The sequence below is a fragment of the Salmo salar genome, chromosome ssa09, assembly GCF_905237065.1.
Source record: "Salmo salar chromosome ssa09, Ssal_v3.1, whole genome shotgun sequence".
Taxonomy (NCBI): domain Eukaryota; kingdom Metazoa; phylum Chordata; class Actinopteri; order Salmoniformes; family Salmonidae; genus Salmo; species Salmo salar.
In genome coordinates, this window is record NC_059450.1 from 115,240,960 (window position 1) to 115,259,233 (window position 18,274).

At 40.8% G+C, this 18,274-nt stretch overlaps 1 protein-coding gene across 2 annotated transcripts; it reads left to right on the top strand.

The window, feature by feature from the left end:
• The first annotated feature begins 96 nt into the window (after nt 1-96).
• si:ch211-195m9.3 (uncharacterized) lies at nt 97-15,104 on the top strand. Of its 2 annotated transcripts, none has more exons than XM_014213460.2 (13): nt 97-282; nt 1,471-1,503; nt 3,046-3,103; nt 3,368-3,510; nt 3,661-3,795; nt 4,131-4,321; nt 4,425-4,456; nt 4,811-4,944; nt 5,573-5,673; nt 6,430-6,659; nt 12,178-12,500; nt 12,752-12,808; nt 12,945-15,104. In XM_014213460.2, the coding sequence occupies exons 1-13, from the start codon at nt 234-236 to the stop codon at nt 13,241-13,243; spliced, it is 1,785 nt and encodes a 594-aa protein (XP_014068935.2). In that variant the 5' UTR covers nt 97-233; the 3' UTR covers nt 13,244-15,104. The 2 variants fall into 2 exon arrangements, with proteins under 2 accessions (XP_014068935.2, XP_045580328.1); XM_045724372.1 differs by lacking the exon at nt 97-282 and adding an exon at nt 1,308-1,370.
• The last annotated feature ends 3,170 nt before the right edge of the window (nt 15,105-18,274 follow it).

Genomic DNA, 18,274 nt, shown 5'->3' on the forward strand with positions numbered 1-18,274 from the left:
TGTAGCCCAATCACAAGGCATTTATAGCCTACAGTCAGGAGCCACCTAACATCATTCAGCTGATTTTTGCGTTACGACTGTCAATGAACAGCATGCAGCCAAATCATTTCACAGTAATGATTTCAAATACAATCACGGGAAAACACTAAACACAGGTTGGAAAGCAAATGGCTGCTGCTGAAAAGAGAAGACTCTAATCTGTCTGTCGGTCAAAATATTTGATCAACTTCCAAATGGGTCTATGGAGCGAAAAGCACTGTGTTACAAAGTACTCATCATTGGGTGAGTCAGTGGAACTAGAACGTTTTTTTTTAGGACAATAGTTTCCTCCTCATATTGCTCTATACGCGTCTCCACTTGTCTGTCTAGGATATTGATCAATTCCAGGTGAGGACGTTTTTATCTATGTCAATTTGTCAGTGTCAAAGTAGCCTGTCATTTTTGATGGATTCAAAAAAGATTCCGCTTACGTCTCTAGTCATGTTAAATGACGTAGAGTTGCATGAAATGCGTTTATAAAGGCTAGGCTACTAAAAATGTTCCCCATGTGTACAACTTCTGTAAGCTCCTCTGCTCTAGGCCTACTCTGTGCCACTACGCAAATGCGATGGTATGCACACAATCCTCTTTTATAAAGGTGCATTTTCCCACCCCCCTCTTACATTTTGTTACGGCACCTGCAGATTTACAAAATGAAGCACTGCCAACCGGATCGCAGCATTTTGAAGGATGTTGTCGTTGAAGACCTGGAGTGCTTTCCTTGTGTGTGTAGATTTCTTGGAGTTGTGGCTGTTCACTGCAGATTGTTTTGCTGGCCTGATAGACACCTTGTGCCAGTTTACTCATGTTCCTGACTGAGAGCTTCCCATACCAGGAGAAGATGTTTAATGTGAGAACAATCTCAATCAGTGGTCTGTACACTGTTGTCAGTGTTAGCCCAAAGACCGGCAGATGGCAATGAGTCGTTTCCTCTTACCATCTAAAGGGAATGTATGCAGCCGGCTATACACTTATATCCACAGCCGCAGGAAGTAGAGGTGCTAAAATATATAATAATAGCGGTTTGATATAGTCATCTGCAACGCCATTAAATCAAGTTAAGGAAGAAAATCCCTTTTTCCACTTTCACCAACTGCCACCTGATAAGCAGGTCCCAGCCAAACAATGACTCATACAACATATTAATGATTGAGATGGGGTCATACTATGGATATTTTGGGATGGCAAGGTAATTGGATATTGTTGTCAGGGGTGGTGCTTGTAGGTGTGGCTGAATTGGACTACTTATGTCAGTGCATCTTAGTTTTTCACCTATGAATGAGACTGCTTTATGGAAAGAAACACCATGACAACTCCACTACTGATGTTTGGTATGTGACCATCACTATCAAACTCTGCACATTTGCTCGAATTTGTGTGTACAATCTCTGGACTTCCTTTCCTTTACATTTGTTTGTTTCATTTGTGCAGTTCTTCTGACTCTACCCAGCTACAGCGCACATGGTAAGTGGAAAGCACTGTCATCTCTTGCATCTGTTTGTATAAATTAAATGGGGCCAGCTGTTGAGAGGTGTACGGCTGTGTGGGCTACTATTCTGCCTCTCAGATTGATGTGTGTACAGTATACAGCAGAGATAGTGTTGTAATGTGGGCTACTATTCTGCCTTTCAGATTGATGTGTGTACAGCATACAGCAGAGATAGTGTTGTAATGTGGGCTACTATTCTGCCTCTCAGATTGATGTGTGTACAGCATACAGCAGAGATAGTGTTGTAATGTAGGCTACTATTCTGCCTCTCAGATTGATGTGTGTACAGCATACAGCAGAGATAGTGTTGTAATGTGGGCTACTATTCTGCCTCTCAGATTGATGTGTGTACAGCATACAGCAGAGATAGTGTTGTAATGTGGGCTACTATTCTGCCTCTCAGATTGATGTGTGTACAGCATACAGCAGAGATAGTGTTGTAATGTAGGCTACTATTCTGCCTCTCAGATTGATGTGTGTACAGCATACAGCAGAGATAGTGTTGTAATGTGGGCTACTATTCTGCCTCTCAGATTGATGTGTGTACAGCATACAGCAGAGATAGTGTTGTAATGTGGGCTACTATTCTGCCTCTCAGATTGATGTGTGTACAGCATACAGCAGAGATAGTGTTGTAATGTGGGCTACTATTCTGCCTCTCAGATTGATGTGTGTACAGCATACAGCAGAGATAGTGTTGTAATGTGGGCTACTATTCTGCCTCTCAGATTGATGTGTGTACAGCATACAGCAGAGATAGTGTTGTAATGTGGGCTACTATTCTGCCTCTCAGATTGATGTGTGTACAGTATACAGCAGAGATGGTATTGTAGTGTGGGCTCCTCTTCATTTACGATAAGCCACGTGGATTTTGTGAATTATTCATCTGTGATTTGGACTTCAGAGTCTACACATCATGTACCGTGCTTCCCTGAAAGGCCTCCTGAAAAAAAAATGTCAACTGGGAATGCAGAGGATCATGTCGGTTCAGAATCCCAGACAGAGTTCTGCTTGTATAGAGATATCTGCACTCTAGATGATACTGCACTCTAGATGATAAGTCAGTGAAATGAGTTGCCATCAATACTCTAAACAGTAAAGCCTTCTAGAGCATACTACTGGCTGTGTGGTTTACAGAGCTATGGGTATGTTACTTCTATGGAGCTGCAGAGAACTTTAGGGAGTGCTAACTGCTGCAATAGATACCATTGTTTCCTGATAGTACTTAGTTTTTCAGCCGTTTTATCATAGGATAAAACACATGGAGATAATTCTATCAACTTCAGTCACTGAGATAGGCAGTTGTAAAATGCAAAAATGTTATTTTAAAACAAATTATTTACGGCTTGATTATTATTATTATTTTTTACTGTAAAGCAATTTACATTTAGAATATTTTCTTAGTGTGTGTTTTGCAAATATCACACTTAGATTAATAGCATGATCTGAGATAGAGCTTCTCACTGAATACGTAGCCAGGACATTGTCTTGATGTGGGGATGTTACTTGTCTCACAGGGCAGGTCAATCCTTTTGGAATTCCAGTCTCCGTCCATGCTGGGAAGTTCTACGGCACGTGAGTATAGCAAGTGCCCTTATGATCTCTGCTCTGGTTAGAAGCTGCCCTTGGGCCCAGATCTTTAGTGGGGTTATGCAAAACTGACCTTAACAGTGTTTAGGGGCAACTTCATCCTACTACCTTTGTTTAATTAAGATGTGTCATCATGATGTAACTGTATGTGTGAGCATTGTGACTCCACTTTGTCTATGTCGAGTTTATGTGCTGCATATAGATGAAGATAATGCCCTCTAGACATGAAGATGAGTCTCTACCTTTCAGGTCTCCCAGAGATCACGTCTGCGGCGGGCTGAATTATGACGTTCTAGAATACACCTGCTGTGAAGGAGTACCTCATAACGGGGCGGGGCTGTCCTGCTGTGGAAACAGGGCCTTTAACCTCACCCAGGCTTCCTGTTGTGAAGGTGATATAGACAGTCGCATCTCCTAGCGGTATCCCACAAAATCTATTCACTTAAACCTGGTAACTGGGTTAAAATCATAGTTTTTTCAGCACCTCCTGAATTTGAATTGATATGCTGTGTGGGTGTTTATCTGTGATTCAACCATTGCAGGTCAACTGACTCTGAATGTGAGCCAGCTGGTGTCAGATTGCTGTGGGTTTAGGGCCTACGACCCACTCAACCAACTGTGTTGTAACTCACGGATCCTAAACAGGACCCATCCCCATGCCAAGTGTTGTGGAAAAGGTCTGTGTGGTCCGGTCTATTGACATCTTTGCTGTCATCATAGATGATGTATTTGTGTTTGTTTTATTCTTCACAAAGGCATAAACAGAGATGGTGTTGTAGTGTGCATTTTAGACTTGGCTCTCAAACTGTCTTTCCCATAGAGGTCTGTCTACTTCGAAAGCTGTTAGGGAGATGTTTCCCAATTCTCTCATGCTGACTCCCTGTGACAACATCATGGTTTCTATGCTCACTCACTCCCCTTCACAATCTCAAGCTTGTAACACTTGAGCACCTGAAAGCACTTCTGTGCTTTTAACATTACATCTCATCAATTGTTATTACTTGTCCCACAGAGTGTTACAATGAAGACCACCAACTTTGCTGTGGAAATATTGTCAAAGGAAGGAAGGTCCTGACCAAAATGTCCAGTCACCACCGATGCTGTGGAGACCACCAGTTTGACCAGCAAAGCCACTGCTGCTGCTCTGAACCACTGTCCCCAGAGCCTCTCAATGCAAGCTGCTGTGAATCATCAAGTTCTAATGTTAGTGAAAAGCCAACCTGCTAGTTTTGTATGGCTGTAATGAAACTTCACATTATGATAGTTTGTCATCTTTGTGTGTATTTTGTTCTCTATTTTTTTTCAGCTGACGGAAATTGATGCGAGTTCTCCAAACTGGTAAGGTTGCCTTTGGACTTGAACCATATAATTAACAGTCAGTTTTAAAAATAATTTATTTGATGTCTAATGGCTCAATGTCACAGTGGGGTTGGCATCCATTTTAAAACACACACAAAAACACACACACTACATGTCAGCTTTTCTGAATGTTCTTTAATAGATTTCAAGGAGTGGTGGAATAATTAGAAACATGATGATGGATTATGTTTAAACAAGTAGTTAACTATGCTTGCCTGTGCGTATTTGTATACATATACACAGGTATGTTTATGGTCTGTTTACGTGTGTCTTTATGTGAATGTGTTTGTATTGCGTCTAATTGTGTGTGTCTGTTTCCCCACATGCCTCCAGTATGCCAGGGGAGAGGCCCTGTGGTCGAGGTGTTAACCCAAAAACAGAGGGTTGCTGTGTGAACCCTCCATCTTTCCTGGTGCAGCCTTACTCCCACCACCCGAACTCTGCGGGAACACGCCGCCACAACCCAGGTAAGACAGCATAAAGTGTCCTACTAGTGCGTGTGTGCGTGTGTGCGTGTGTGCGTGCGTGTGTGCGTGTGTGCGTGTGTGCGTGTGTGTGTGTGTGTGTGTGTGTGTGTGTAATTTTGGCTGGGTCCCAGAGCACGTCCCAGAGCACGTCTCCCTGGTCGCTTAATTACTGATGGTATCTTAGAGCTGGAATCTGGGTCAACACTGAACCTACTGTAGATAACGAGGAGAGAAGTTTTTTCCCACTTTATTTGACTGGGTTTTTATCTTTGTATGATCTTTATTCTTCATAAACATATAAGACAGAGAAACACACGCAATGGAGACATTGGAAATGCATTCACTGAGACTTCAATAATATATGTGTCTATGTATTTATATGAATTTATATATATATATATATAAGTCCATATTGCACCCAATACAGTATGTAGGTGAAAGAGGAGTCTAACAGATTCTAACAGATTACCAGTTTTGTTCAGCAGTCATCACACTGTATTGTAAGGATGCTGATTTTACCATATGAACAGTATACGCTGCCAGGTTAGACAAATCATTTACCATTCTTGATCTAATCATCACCTCCATCACCATCTCTGTCCTTCCTCCTTCCCATCTCTCTAACCAGGTGTCTACAATGGTGCAAGCTGTGGCTCTCAGGTTTACAATCCAGACATCAAGATCTGCTGTGCCGGGAAGCTGTCCAATAGGGTGCTCGGAAAAAACCTGGTGAGTCCATTAGCCGACAGAGCTTAGGCCTACAGCTAAAGCCTAGTTCATTGAACATCCTACGCTATGTTAAAATGAGTTCTCCTCATCTCAGTCAAATTGAAGTAAAACAGCTAAATCATCCATCTGTCTGTTGATTAGTTGTTGGTCAAGGCATGAAGACAATGCTGTACACAGGGATGTATCTGTGCATTTTTTAAATGGTCAAAATAACTAAAAGCGGCAAGGCTGAAACTATATGTTGTCCACAGACCCATTTCAGTTCGCTCAGAATGTTTAGACAGGGCCCCTGTGGGAAGAGGGTGTCCTATACTCAAAGCCAATGTCCTAGAGTGCTGTTTGATCTAAAAGTCTATCAGGGAGAAAATCTGCCCCATGATTTGCCAGTAACAATGACTCTTTATAGTGGTGAGAGCTTTACTTTGCCTATATGCTCTACACTGTCAGTTTCGTTCGCACAGTTAGTTACGTAAGCCCCATTCCACAACCAATTAGAGTAGAGCAGTTCCTCTTCAGTGTGAGAGTGTACCTGACGGGTAACGAGAGCTCTCTTTGGGTCTCTTTTCTACCGCTTGACACTGTCGGTAGAGGATGTCTGCACAGGTCCCCTGGTAAGTAAGAAAGTAAGACTTTCTTTTCTCGCAAGTAGACTTTTATAATTGTGTGTGAATTATCTGTATTAATGTCTGTATGTGTGTCTATTATTCATGTTGTATGTGTGTTGATACCCTGCTGACTGGTGTGTGTCTCTCCCAGTGCTGCGGTACAACTCCCTATGCTGTAGAGGAACGACGGGTGCTGTGCTGTAACCAGACGTTGCACCGTGGGGTGGAGGCTGGGCACCAGTGTTCCCCAGGTGGCCACTTGTATCTGCCATCCCGTGAAATGGTGTGTGAGTCACACGTTCATCTCAACGATCCAGGCAAACACTGCTGTGGAGAGGAGACATACAACCCTAAGGATGAAATCTGCTGCAACGGACACAAGTGAGTTTCTTTGTAGGGTGATAACTGTAGGTAGTTCAACCTAGCCAGGCAGTTTATCCCAAAGACGTGGGTGGGGTTATCACTTTCTGCAATCCCACTTCAGAGTGCCTAAGGGCTAACTATTACATCAGTTGTGAGTGACGCATTTGAACCTACTTTTGTTTTGACTCTGTGGCTGAATCCCAAATCACTCCTTTCCCCTCACCCTTCCATTTGCACGTTAACACGCACCTTCTCTAAGTGTCTCAAAGCTGAGGGAGTGAACATTATCGAGGGTGTAGGGGCCAATTTGACCACCCAGCAAGGCTGCCGGCTCCTGAGCCAGGTGGTATCCCAACACGCACCGCTCCCAACATGCACCGAGTTTGCTCAATTTCATACAAAAGAATGAAAAGGCTAATTTCTAATTATGAGCCATGTGTATTTTGTTTGTCTCTGATTTCAAGGTATGACACATAAAAAAAAAATATAGATATTTTTTTAATGTTTAATTGTTACTTTGGTTTATATATTGTAAAATTATGAGATCATTTGTTCATTTAAATATCATGTTCATTTTATTTAAATGTGGAACATGAATTGCATCATTAAAGTAATGAGTGTGACCTGAAGCTGATGGGTTTATTGATCCTCTTGAAGTCACCCTCTGAGTTTCGTCAGCAACATCTGACAATGAAGGGCCCTCCAAGCAAGTTGGTAGGGGCGTGGGGCTGGTTTGGGATTCGCTGAATGATGTACAGCGGCTTCAAGACGCTGATCTAAAGTAAAAGTTTGAATACACTGTCCTAACCAAAAAAGAGGATCCAAAAAAATGGATTTTGCTGATGGGTTTCTCTTAATTGATTAGCTAAATGGATGAACTCCCCTCTTGAGGATTGCAGAGTCTGCTGGTTTTGGGCATCTCCAGTAGTGGTGGGTGGGTAAAATCACTGGGGAAACCAAGCCAGAAGAAATTGCCATATTACAACCTATGTGTTTTGATAATTGCGTTGTTTGCTCTCTAACCTGTTAGTTCATCGGTCTTGTGACCATGATTTTATATATATATGTATATGTATATGTATATATATATATATATGCCCAAGGCCGAGACAATAAGAAGTGGCAGAATAAATTCAACCACACCTTTTGTTTCATCACTAAACGTAGAGCAACCTCTGTCCAGTGAAGTCCACAAAGCATATTACATGGTCAAGCAAGTTAATGCTTCTGACATTTTCGGACTACTAAACAGCTATTGATTTAGAACCACAGAGAGTTACCGCAAGTCGCAAAGAAAACAGGAGCTGCCTCAACTATTCCAGCACCATTTCAACATCAAATCACCTATGCTTAGTCTAATGCAGTGACAAGTAAAAGATGCCAAAAACAATCATCATAAGCTAAATATGATGTGGCTGTCCATGTTTCTGATTTGTGTGTTTGCGTGCATAAGTTCATGCGAGTAGTAAAAATATGTTGACTCACCATACTTTGAGAAACACCATTGCCATCTTCCTCTCTTTCATGGTCTGTCATAGAGTACACGCTTTTATTTTTTGTTGTCCTAGTCCACCTGGCTAAAATGCTTGCTCGCTAGCCTAACTTCCTTACATGGGCAACGTTTGCTAGTTAACATTTGCCTTTTACATCTAGCTACATATTGAACGTATAGCTGAAGTCGGAAGTTTACATACACCTTAGCCAAATACATTTAAACTCAGTTTTCACAATTCCTGACATTTAATCCTAGTAAAAATTCCCTGTCTTAGGTCAGTTAGGATCACCACTTTATTTTAAGAATGTGAAATGTCAGAATAATAGTAGAGAGAATGATTTATTTCAGCTTTTATTTCTTTCATCACATTCCCAGTGGGTCAGAAGTTTACATACACTCAATTAGTATTTGGTAGCATTGCCTTTAAAATGTTTAACTTGGGTCAAACGTTTCGGGTAGCCTTCCACAAGCTTCCCACAATAAGTTGGCTGAATTTTGTCCCATTCCTCCTGACAGAGCTGGGGTAACTGAGTCAGGTTTGTAGGCCTCCTTGCTCACACACACTTTTTCAGTTGTGCCCACAAATGTTCTATAGGATTAAGGTCAGGGCTTTGTGATGGCCACTCCAATACCTTGACTTTGTTGTCCTTAAGCCATTTTGCCACAACTTTGGAAGTATGCTTGGGCTCATTGTCCATTTGAAGACCCATGTGTGACCAAGCTTCAACTTCCTGACTGATGTCTTGAGATGTTGCTTCAATATATCCACATCATTTTCTCTCCTCATGATACCATCTATATTTTGAAGTGCACCAGTCCCTCCTGCAGCAAAGCACCCCCACAACATGATGCTGCCACCCCCGTGCTTCACGGTTGGGATGGTGTTCTTCGGCTTGCAAGCCTCCCCCTTTTTCCTCCAAACATAACGATGGTCATTATGGCCAAACAGTTATATTTTTGTTTCATTAGACCAGAGGACATTTCTCCAAAAAGTACAATCTTTGTTCCCATGTGCAGTTGCAAACCGTAGTCTGGCTTTTTTATGGTGGTTTTGGAGCAGTGGCTTCTTCCTTGCTGAGCGGCCTTTCAGGTTATGTCGATATAGGACTCGTTTTACTGTGGATATAGATACTTTTGTACCTGCTTCCTCCAGCATCTTCACAAGGTCCTTTGCTGTTGTTCTGGGATTGATTTGTACTTTTTGCACCGAAGTACGTTCATCTCAGGGAGACAGAACGCGTCTCCTTCCTGAGCGGTGTGATGGCTGCGTGGTCCCATGGTGTTTATACTGCATACTATTGTTTGTACAGATGAATGTGGTACCTTCAGGCATTTGGAAATTGCTCCCATGGATGAACCAGACTTGTGGAGGTCTACAATTTTTATTCTGAGGTCTTGACTGATTTCTTTTGATTTCCCCATGTTGTCAAGCAAAGAGACACTGAGTTTCAAGGTAGGCCTTGAAATACATCCACAGGTACACCTCCAATTGACTCAAATGATGTCAATTAGCGTATCAGAAGCTTCTAAAGCCATCATTTTCTGGAACTTTCCAAGCTGTTCAAAGGCACAGTCAACTTAGTGTATGTAAACTTCTGACCCACTGGAATTGTGATACAGTGAATTATAAGTGAAACAATCTGTTTGTAAACTATTGTTGGATAAAATTACTTTTGTCATGCACAAAGTAGATGTCCTAACCCACTTGCCAAAACTATAGTTTGTTAACAAGAAATTTGTGGAGTGGTTGAAAAACACGTTTTATTGACTCCAACCTAAGTGTACGTAAACTTCCGACTTCAACTGTATATCCTCTTAGTCCAGGTGCACAATGTATGAATTTAAGGCTGAATCAGGTTCACTGTTTTAATCACTGGCCACTACGGAGAATGAACTAAAACCACAAGTCCAAATTTAGGAAAGAGACATTTGTAGCTACCTAGCTTGCCACCGGAGAACTACATCACAACAGGATGTAACAATTCAAGTTGTTTCTGTCAATTACATATTTTTCTTGATGCAATGTGATAGGAGTGAAGCCAACTGGCTTCCCTTGACACTGTTTCTCCGGTGAGATACAGTGGCTTGCGAAAGTATTCACCCCCCTTGGCATTTTTCCTATTTTGTTGCCTTACAACCTGGAATTAAAATGTATTTTGTATCATTTCATTTACACAACATGCAAAATATATTTTATTGTGAAATTTACAAGAATTAAGACCAAAAAACTGAAAACTTGAGCGTGCATAACTATTTTGTAGAGACACCTTTTGCAGCAATTACAGCTGCAAGTCTCTTGGGGCATGTCTTTATAAGCTTGGCACATCCAGCCACTGGGATTTTTGCCCATTCTTCAAGGCAAAACTTCTCCGCTGGTGTACAGCAATCTTTAAGTCATACCACAGATTCTCAATTGGATTGGGGTCTGGGCTTTGACTAGGCTATTCGAAGACATTTAAAGGTTTCCCATTAAACCACTTGAGTGTTGCTTTAGCAGTATGCTTAGGGTTATTGTCCTGCTGGAAGGTGAACCTCCATCCCAGATTAAAATCTCTGGAAGACTGAAACAGGTTGACCTCAAGAATTTCCCTGTATTAAGCGTCATCCATCATTCCTTCAATTCTGACCAGTTTCCCAGTCCCTGCCAATTAAAAACATCCCCACAGCATGATGCTGCCACCACCATGCTTCACTGTGGGGATGGTGTTCTCGAGGTGATGAGAGGTGTTGGGTTTGCTCCAGACATAGTGTTTTCCTTGATGGCCAAAAAGCTACATTTTAGTCTTATCTGACCAGAGTACCTTCTTCCATATGTTTTGGGAGTCTCCCACATGCCTTTTGGCAAACAACAAACGTGTTTGATAATTTTTTTCTTTAAGCAATGTCTTTTTCTGGCCACTCTTCCATAAATCCCAGCTCTGTGGAGTGTTCGGCTTAAAGTGGTCCTATGGACAGATACTCCAATCTCCGCTGTGGAGCTTTGCAGGTCCTTCAGGGTTATCTTTGGTCTCTTTGTTGCCTCTGATTAATGCCCTCCTTGCCTGGTCTGTGAGTTTTGGTGGGCGGCCCTCTCTTGACAGGTTTGTTGGGGTGTCATATTCTTTCCATTTTTTAATAATGGATTTAATGTAGCTCCATCGGATGTTCAAAGTTTCAGATATTTTTTTCTAACCCAACCCTGATCTGTACTTCTCCACAACTTTGTCCCTGACCTGTTTGGAGAGCTCCTTGGTCTTCATGGTGCCGCTTGCTGGGTGGTGCCCGTTGCTTAGTTGTGTTGCAGACTCTGGGGCCTTTCAGAACAGATGTGTATATATACTGAGATCATGTGACAGATCATGTGACACTTAGATTGCACACTGGTGGACTTTGTTTAACAAATGATGTAACTTCTGAAGGTAATTGGTTACACCAGATCTTATTTAGGGGCTTCATAGCAAGGGCGTGAATACATATGCACACACCACTTTTTAATTTTTTATTTAGTCGAATTTTTTTGAACATGTTATTTTTTTCATTTCACTTCGCCAATTTGGACTATTTTGTGTATGTCCATTACTTGAAATCCAAATAAAAATCGATTTAAATTACAGGTTGTAATGCAACAAAATAGGAAAAATGCCAAGGGGGATGAATACTTTTGCAAGGCACTGTATATTCATCCTCTTGTGAATTGAAGGAAAAAGAAGAAAACACAGACACGAGAGAACCATTACTTTCTTTTTTCTTGTAAATTTTTTTGTGGAAGGCTGGCTTCCCATGGCATCCATGAATGCACCCCATTGGTCATCTCTCTTCATTGTTCAATCTGTTGATTCAAGTAATCAATGAGATAAAAATCATAGTTCTTATAGCTAGAACTCTCCACATTCCATTTCCTTGCTATTCATTGAAATAGAATGGGTAAAATCCAATCAATTATAAATAATCATCATTACACAGGGCTCTGAGTTCACCCAACATGACAGCACAATAGGCACCAAAATCTGAGAGATATGGTCTCTTTTGGTATTGGGAGGTCAAATATCTTTCTCTGCACAGACACCGCAGGTTGGGGAACATGTCCTGCTGCGGAGGGAAGGCCTACGACCCCAGCAGTGGCCAGATGAAGTGCTGTGCAGAGACTCTGTACAACCTGCAGGTTCAGGACAGGCTCTCAGAGGAGGCCCAATGCTGTGGGAGTGTCCTGATGGAGGCCGGATCCACCTGCTGCTCCGCCCCAGGACTAGACCTGCTCTACCCTACCCAGTCAGGGTTCACCTGCTGTGGGCACCGCTACCCCAACTCCTCCCTGTGGTCTTGCTGTGCGGGGGTCCTGCACCCAAGGACTGAACGAAACACCACCAGCATGAACATGATTCCAGGTCAGTGGGAACAGGATGAAATCCGAATTTGATTCCCATTTTTCATCGATCTATGATTTATGTCACAGTTTGAGTTGCGTCTGTTTATCTCTGAAAGGCCCTACGAAAGACCAACCCATAGGTCAGACGATTGATATGATGAGTCTATATGTAGTTCATAAAAGATAAAGGGGGTGTTTTTTGATGGGTCCCTGCCTGGATTCTGTCTCTGTCTAAGCCCATTTGATTAGACTGTTGTTTACTATCCTCAGGACCCAGGCTTCTACCACTGGGGGATTTGAAGACTGAAGATCTGTGTTACACCGAAGGTAAGGCCTCCAGTTTGAAGCACAGAATGAAGGAAACATGACTCTATACTTTGACCTTTAGCAAGAACCTTTAGGAAGCAATTGAATCTACATTTAAGGGAAGCACAATGCTGATCTAAATTGTGTGTGTGTCCAGTTCTGCTAGGGACAGTGGAGAGTGTGTCTGTGAATAAGAATAAGCGATCCATCGTGATGGTGAACGTCATGTCCATGCAGGCCACGTGTGGCCCTGTCAACGCCCTGCCTGCCCCTCAATATCTCACATTACCCGACCACTGCAGCTCTCCTGAATTGGTGCCGGGCAACACTTACCTCTGGGTGAAAACAAGACATTTCTCAGACACCATAAACGTAATCTCTGATCTCAGCGACCATTCCTCCCCTCTCCATTCCATCCTCTTCAGGTGCTCAAAATTATACATTGAACCATGTTGAGGGTATACAGTGTTTCTTTATAAATAATGGCACAAAAAAAGCAGTAACATTTTACTTGACACCCAGTGACACAGTCATAACCATTTCATAATATGTCATAACAGCTGACAACCTGTCATAACGTTTATGATATGGTCATAACACTGTCATGACATATATTTAAACTTGTTGTGACATATATTGAGTTATTTTATAGCTGGTTATGACACCTACATAAGAGTGTAAAAACACACAAAACCTACTACGGTAGTTATTTTATGGCTTACGACACCTACATAAGAGTGTAATAACACACAAAACCTACTACGGTAGTTATTTTATGGCTGGTTATGACACCTACATAAGAGTGTAATAACACACAAAACCTACTACAGTAGTTATTTTATGGCTTATGACACCTACATAAGAGTGTAATAACACACAAAACCTACTACAGTAGTTATTTTATGGCTTACGACACCTACATAAGAGTGTAATAACACACAAAACCTACTACGGTAGTTATTTTATGGCTTATGACACCTACATAAGAGAGTAAAAACACACAAAACCTACTACAGTAGTTATTTTATAGCTGGTTACGACACCTACATAAGAGAGTAAAAACACACAAAACCTACCACACAGGGCAGAACATTCCATTACACCATAGCCTACATGTCAACAGTATGTTTATGCTAATATATATATATATATATATATATATATATATATATATATATATATATATATATACGTGTATATATATATATATATATGCACACACTGTATATCTTTTTTTAATTGACCATATTAAATTATCATTGTGGTTACGCACACTTTGATGACACACCTGCCCATACCCCAATGCTCTGTTACTGATGACTGGGATGATTTCAAGAGCAGGACAAGGCACCCTCTTTTTGAATGATATAAGGGCATGTACGTGATAAGTGTTTCTGGCTTATATAATTATGATGGTCATAATGCTTCTTGACATTGTCATAAGGTGTATTTTCTTAGTCCAGCTAAAGTGACAGGATGGCCATCAAGCTTCATGACAGTGTCCTAAAGGGCATTTTCTTAAAGTTATTTAAAATATGAAAAAAAACGTGACTGTAAAGAATTCATAACAACAACGGATGTAAGAAACAAACTTTCAAACCAAAGGAAATTACACTCTTATTTAGGTGTCATTATCAGCCATATAATAACGCAATCTACTGTATGCCACAACAGGTATAAATGTATTGGTCATGACAGTGTTATTACCATATGACACTGGGTGTCAAGTAAAATGTTAGCAAAAAGCTTATATTTTTGGTTCTGATGGGGTAGGACAATTGAACTAAGCAAATGAGGCAGACGTTATATTCTTCAAGAAACAATTTGTATGTCATTCATTTAAAAGTCCAAAAATGTATGTATAGTAGCTATCACAGATTGCCCCTTTAAGCTATCAATAGATGTTTAAGTTATTTTTATTTGCTTACAAAAATCGACCACAGTTTATGGTCTCTCAGGAGTCATATCTCAGGATAAGCCATATTTTATGTTTGTCTGGGTGGTGTTTTCTGTTATGACAAAAGTTCCTTTAATGTTAGTGGAATTGTATTGTCTTCGATTCCCTCCTTCAATTCCATTCTGAAGCTATTTCTTAATTGAAAGTTAACTTGTTCTACGTAACACTAACATCGTAGGAGTAAACCTGTCTGTGAAGTGATTTGTTGTGGTGGTGGTGGGGGTGGGGGGCCGCAGGTTGTTACATGCTCGCCCACTCCTACAAGTTGCCTCTGAGACTCGTTCCACCAATGCAATAACATCCCAGGGCACTGTGCCAATGAGCAGAGTATGTTAATGAATAAAGTATTGTGAAACTCTATGTAGAAATGAGACGGAATGCTTATTATGTAGTTGATAACCGTTTGGTTCATCACAACTGACTGAATCTGAGGTGACCTCAGACAGAAGAGACGTTACCTGAAAAAGGAAGTTGGGTCGCCATGCTTTTCCTCAGGGTACACCTTTACACAATGAGGTTGAAGCCCGTGGTGCCGGAGTTGAAGCCCATCAAAGTTGTTCACCATGGCACATGATCGGTAAGTGTCACAATACAAATGTTACATTGATAAGTTGTTTTGTAATGGTTATTTATTTTTTATTTTTTTGCACAGCAGAACTCATTACTATAGACGGTGTGTTTGTCAGTATTCTTACTAATATGAAAATCTGCATACTGTATTACATAGATACTTTGAAGAATAAAGTAATCTTCTCTCTAACACTTTAAATGTTAGGGGTGGACCCCTCAAGACCTTAGGTGTTTTATTACATTACTTCTAGTTGTAAATTGTACATTATTGTAAATAGCCTAAATGTTGTACTAATGTTTTTACATTTGTATAATGTGTTTTCTTGCAGACATTGACTGTGTGAAAGTAAGTTGTTGTTAGTAGTTAGTAAGTTGGTTTGTAAGTATATAGCACATGTATTGTATTGCAGGTATCGTTTATAAGCATGTACATCATTTTATATTTTTCCATTTGTATATTGTCTGTGAGTTGAATGAGTCTGCTTTCTGGTAAATATTTGAAACTTGCTCGAATTGGATGTGAATGTTCACATTTGCATAGTAAATGTATTTATTGCAAGTACAATTTTAAATGAACTGAAATGAACTGTTCAGTTGCCCACTTCCTTACTGGTTCTTATCCCTTCTCCCTAGCCATTACTCTTTTGTGTCCAATTCCAAATCAAACTAGATCAGGGTTGGTTTGGAATTGGACATTGGTTTCTAGTTAGGGTTTACATATCTGGAGGTTCTAGATTTGTGTAAGTAATATGACAGAAGTGTCCTGGAGCCCATTAAACAGCAGGTTGGAGACACACTGAAAAAAATAAGGGCTTAATTAAACTTTGATGTGGTGAGAGAGCTTTTTAACTAAACCAGGTCCATGTTATTGAAAATTAAGTAACCTTTGTTTTTGCTTTTTCATCCTGCCTCCTCCCCTCTTCCCTTTAGTCTGCTTTTGGTCTCCAGGGGTTCTGCCATGTTCCAAAACGGAGGCGACAAGACGATAACCAGCTTGAGTAAAATTTAAGCCCCTCTTCCAAGACTAGCTGCCTGTCAAGGACAAGTCACAGCAAGAACTAGCCGCAGCACCGGTCTCTTTCTCTCCTCTCCCTCCAGATGAAATCCTGCATCTAGTGACGTCTGATTGCCCAACAATCTGCCCACTCATCACATCCTCCCTTCTCCATCCCAGGAGACCTCCTCCCATTCCTTGCCACCCTCATCAAACCCTCTGATGTCAAAGGTATCCTTTGTTTCTTTTCTATTACTGCCATTAACCTTATAGCATTTCTAATCAAACATTTAATTTCAATTAAATAAATCAATAACTGTATTTTTACATACCTGATCTACCTGTAACCTGTGTGTTTACTTGTTTACGTCTCTGTCTCCTCCCCTGTTCCCTTTAACTCTGATCCTGTTCTCCAGGAGCTACAGTAAGGGTTTCTGCCTAACTCCCAGACGTGGATCCACCTAATGTCCTCTGTTACCAACCACCCTCCCAACTTTTCATCACATCATCTACAGCAACTGTTGTCATTATCTGCTAAGAAAGTTTGCTTGCCGTATCATACTGAGCACATATGTGAGATGCACAGATGAACTGAAAAAACTAGCACTGCAAACACTCTGAACAAAGAGCTGCAATGCCTGGACTTCGGAGTCTCCCTCTTCAAGTCCCCCTTCCAAGACAAGTCCCCCTTCCACCTACACAGTACCCACCTCCTCTCTATTCCACACACCAGAATTCAGTATTTCAGTCTATGATTGCCAAGTGAGTGTACTAAAAATATTTGAAAATGAATTGACAAATCTTAAATCTTGCCAGATTGGTTTTCACAGCTGTTTCATTGTTGTAAATTGTAACATATCCCTTCATGGAATTTTAGTTCAACATTTTTCATTGTTGTATTCTAGGACCTACAGTAGGTACATATATTAATCCACATACAGTTGAAGTCAAAAGTTTACATACACTTAGGTTGGAGTCATTAAAACTCAATTTTCAACCACTCCACAAATTTCTTGTTAAGAAAATATAGTTTTGGCAAGTCGGTTAAGACATCTACTTTGTGCATGATTGTCACGCCCTGACCATAGTAAGTTGTTATTTTCTATGGTAGAGTAGGTCAGGGCGTGACTGGGGGATTTTCTTGTTTAGTTTTTCTATGTTGTTATGTTCTAGTTTTGTATTTCTATGTTGGGTTGTTCTAGTTTTTGTATTTCTATGTTGGGCTTTGTTTGAGATGATCTCCAATTAGAGGCAGCTGGTCATCGTTGTCTCTAATTGGAGGTCATAGTTAAGTTGGTGTTTGTCCCACCTGGGTTTGTGGGAGATTATTTTTGAGTAGTGTATGTTTCACCTCTGTGTCACGGTTTGTTGTTTTTGTCATTCTGTTTATTTATGTATTGCTTAGTTTCACAGTGTAAATAAAATGTGGAACGACACACACGCTGCACTTTGGTCCGCTTCTCTACGACAACCGTGACAATGACACAAGTCATTTTTCCAACAATTGTTTACAGACAGATTATTTCACTTATAATTCACTGTATCACAATACCAGTGGGTCAGAAGTTTACATACACTAAGTTGACTGTGCCCTTAAACAGCTTGGAAAGTTCCAGAAAATGATGTCATGGCTTTAGAAGCTTCTGATATGCTAATTGACATCATTTGAGTCAATTGGAGGTGTACCTGTGGATGTATTTCAAGGCCTACCTTAAAACTCAGTGCCTCTTTGCTTGACATCATGGGAAAATCAAAAGAAATCAGCCAAGACCTCAGAATAAAAATTGTAGACCTCCCCATTTCTGGTTCATCCATAGGAGCAATTTTCAAACGCCTGAAGGTACCATGTTCATCTGTATAAACAATAGTACGCAAGTATAAACACCATGGGACCACGCAGCCATCATACCGCTCAGGAAGGAGACGCTTTCTGTCTCCTAGAGATGAACGTACTTTGGTGCGAAAA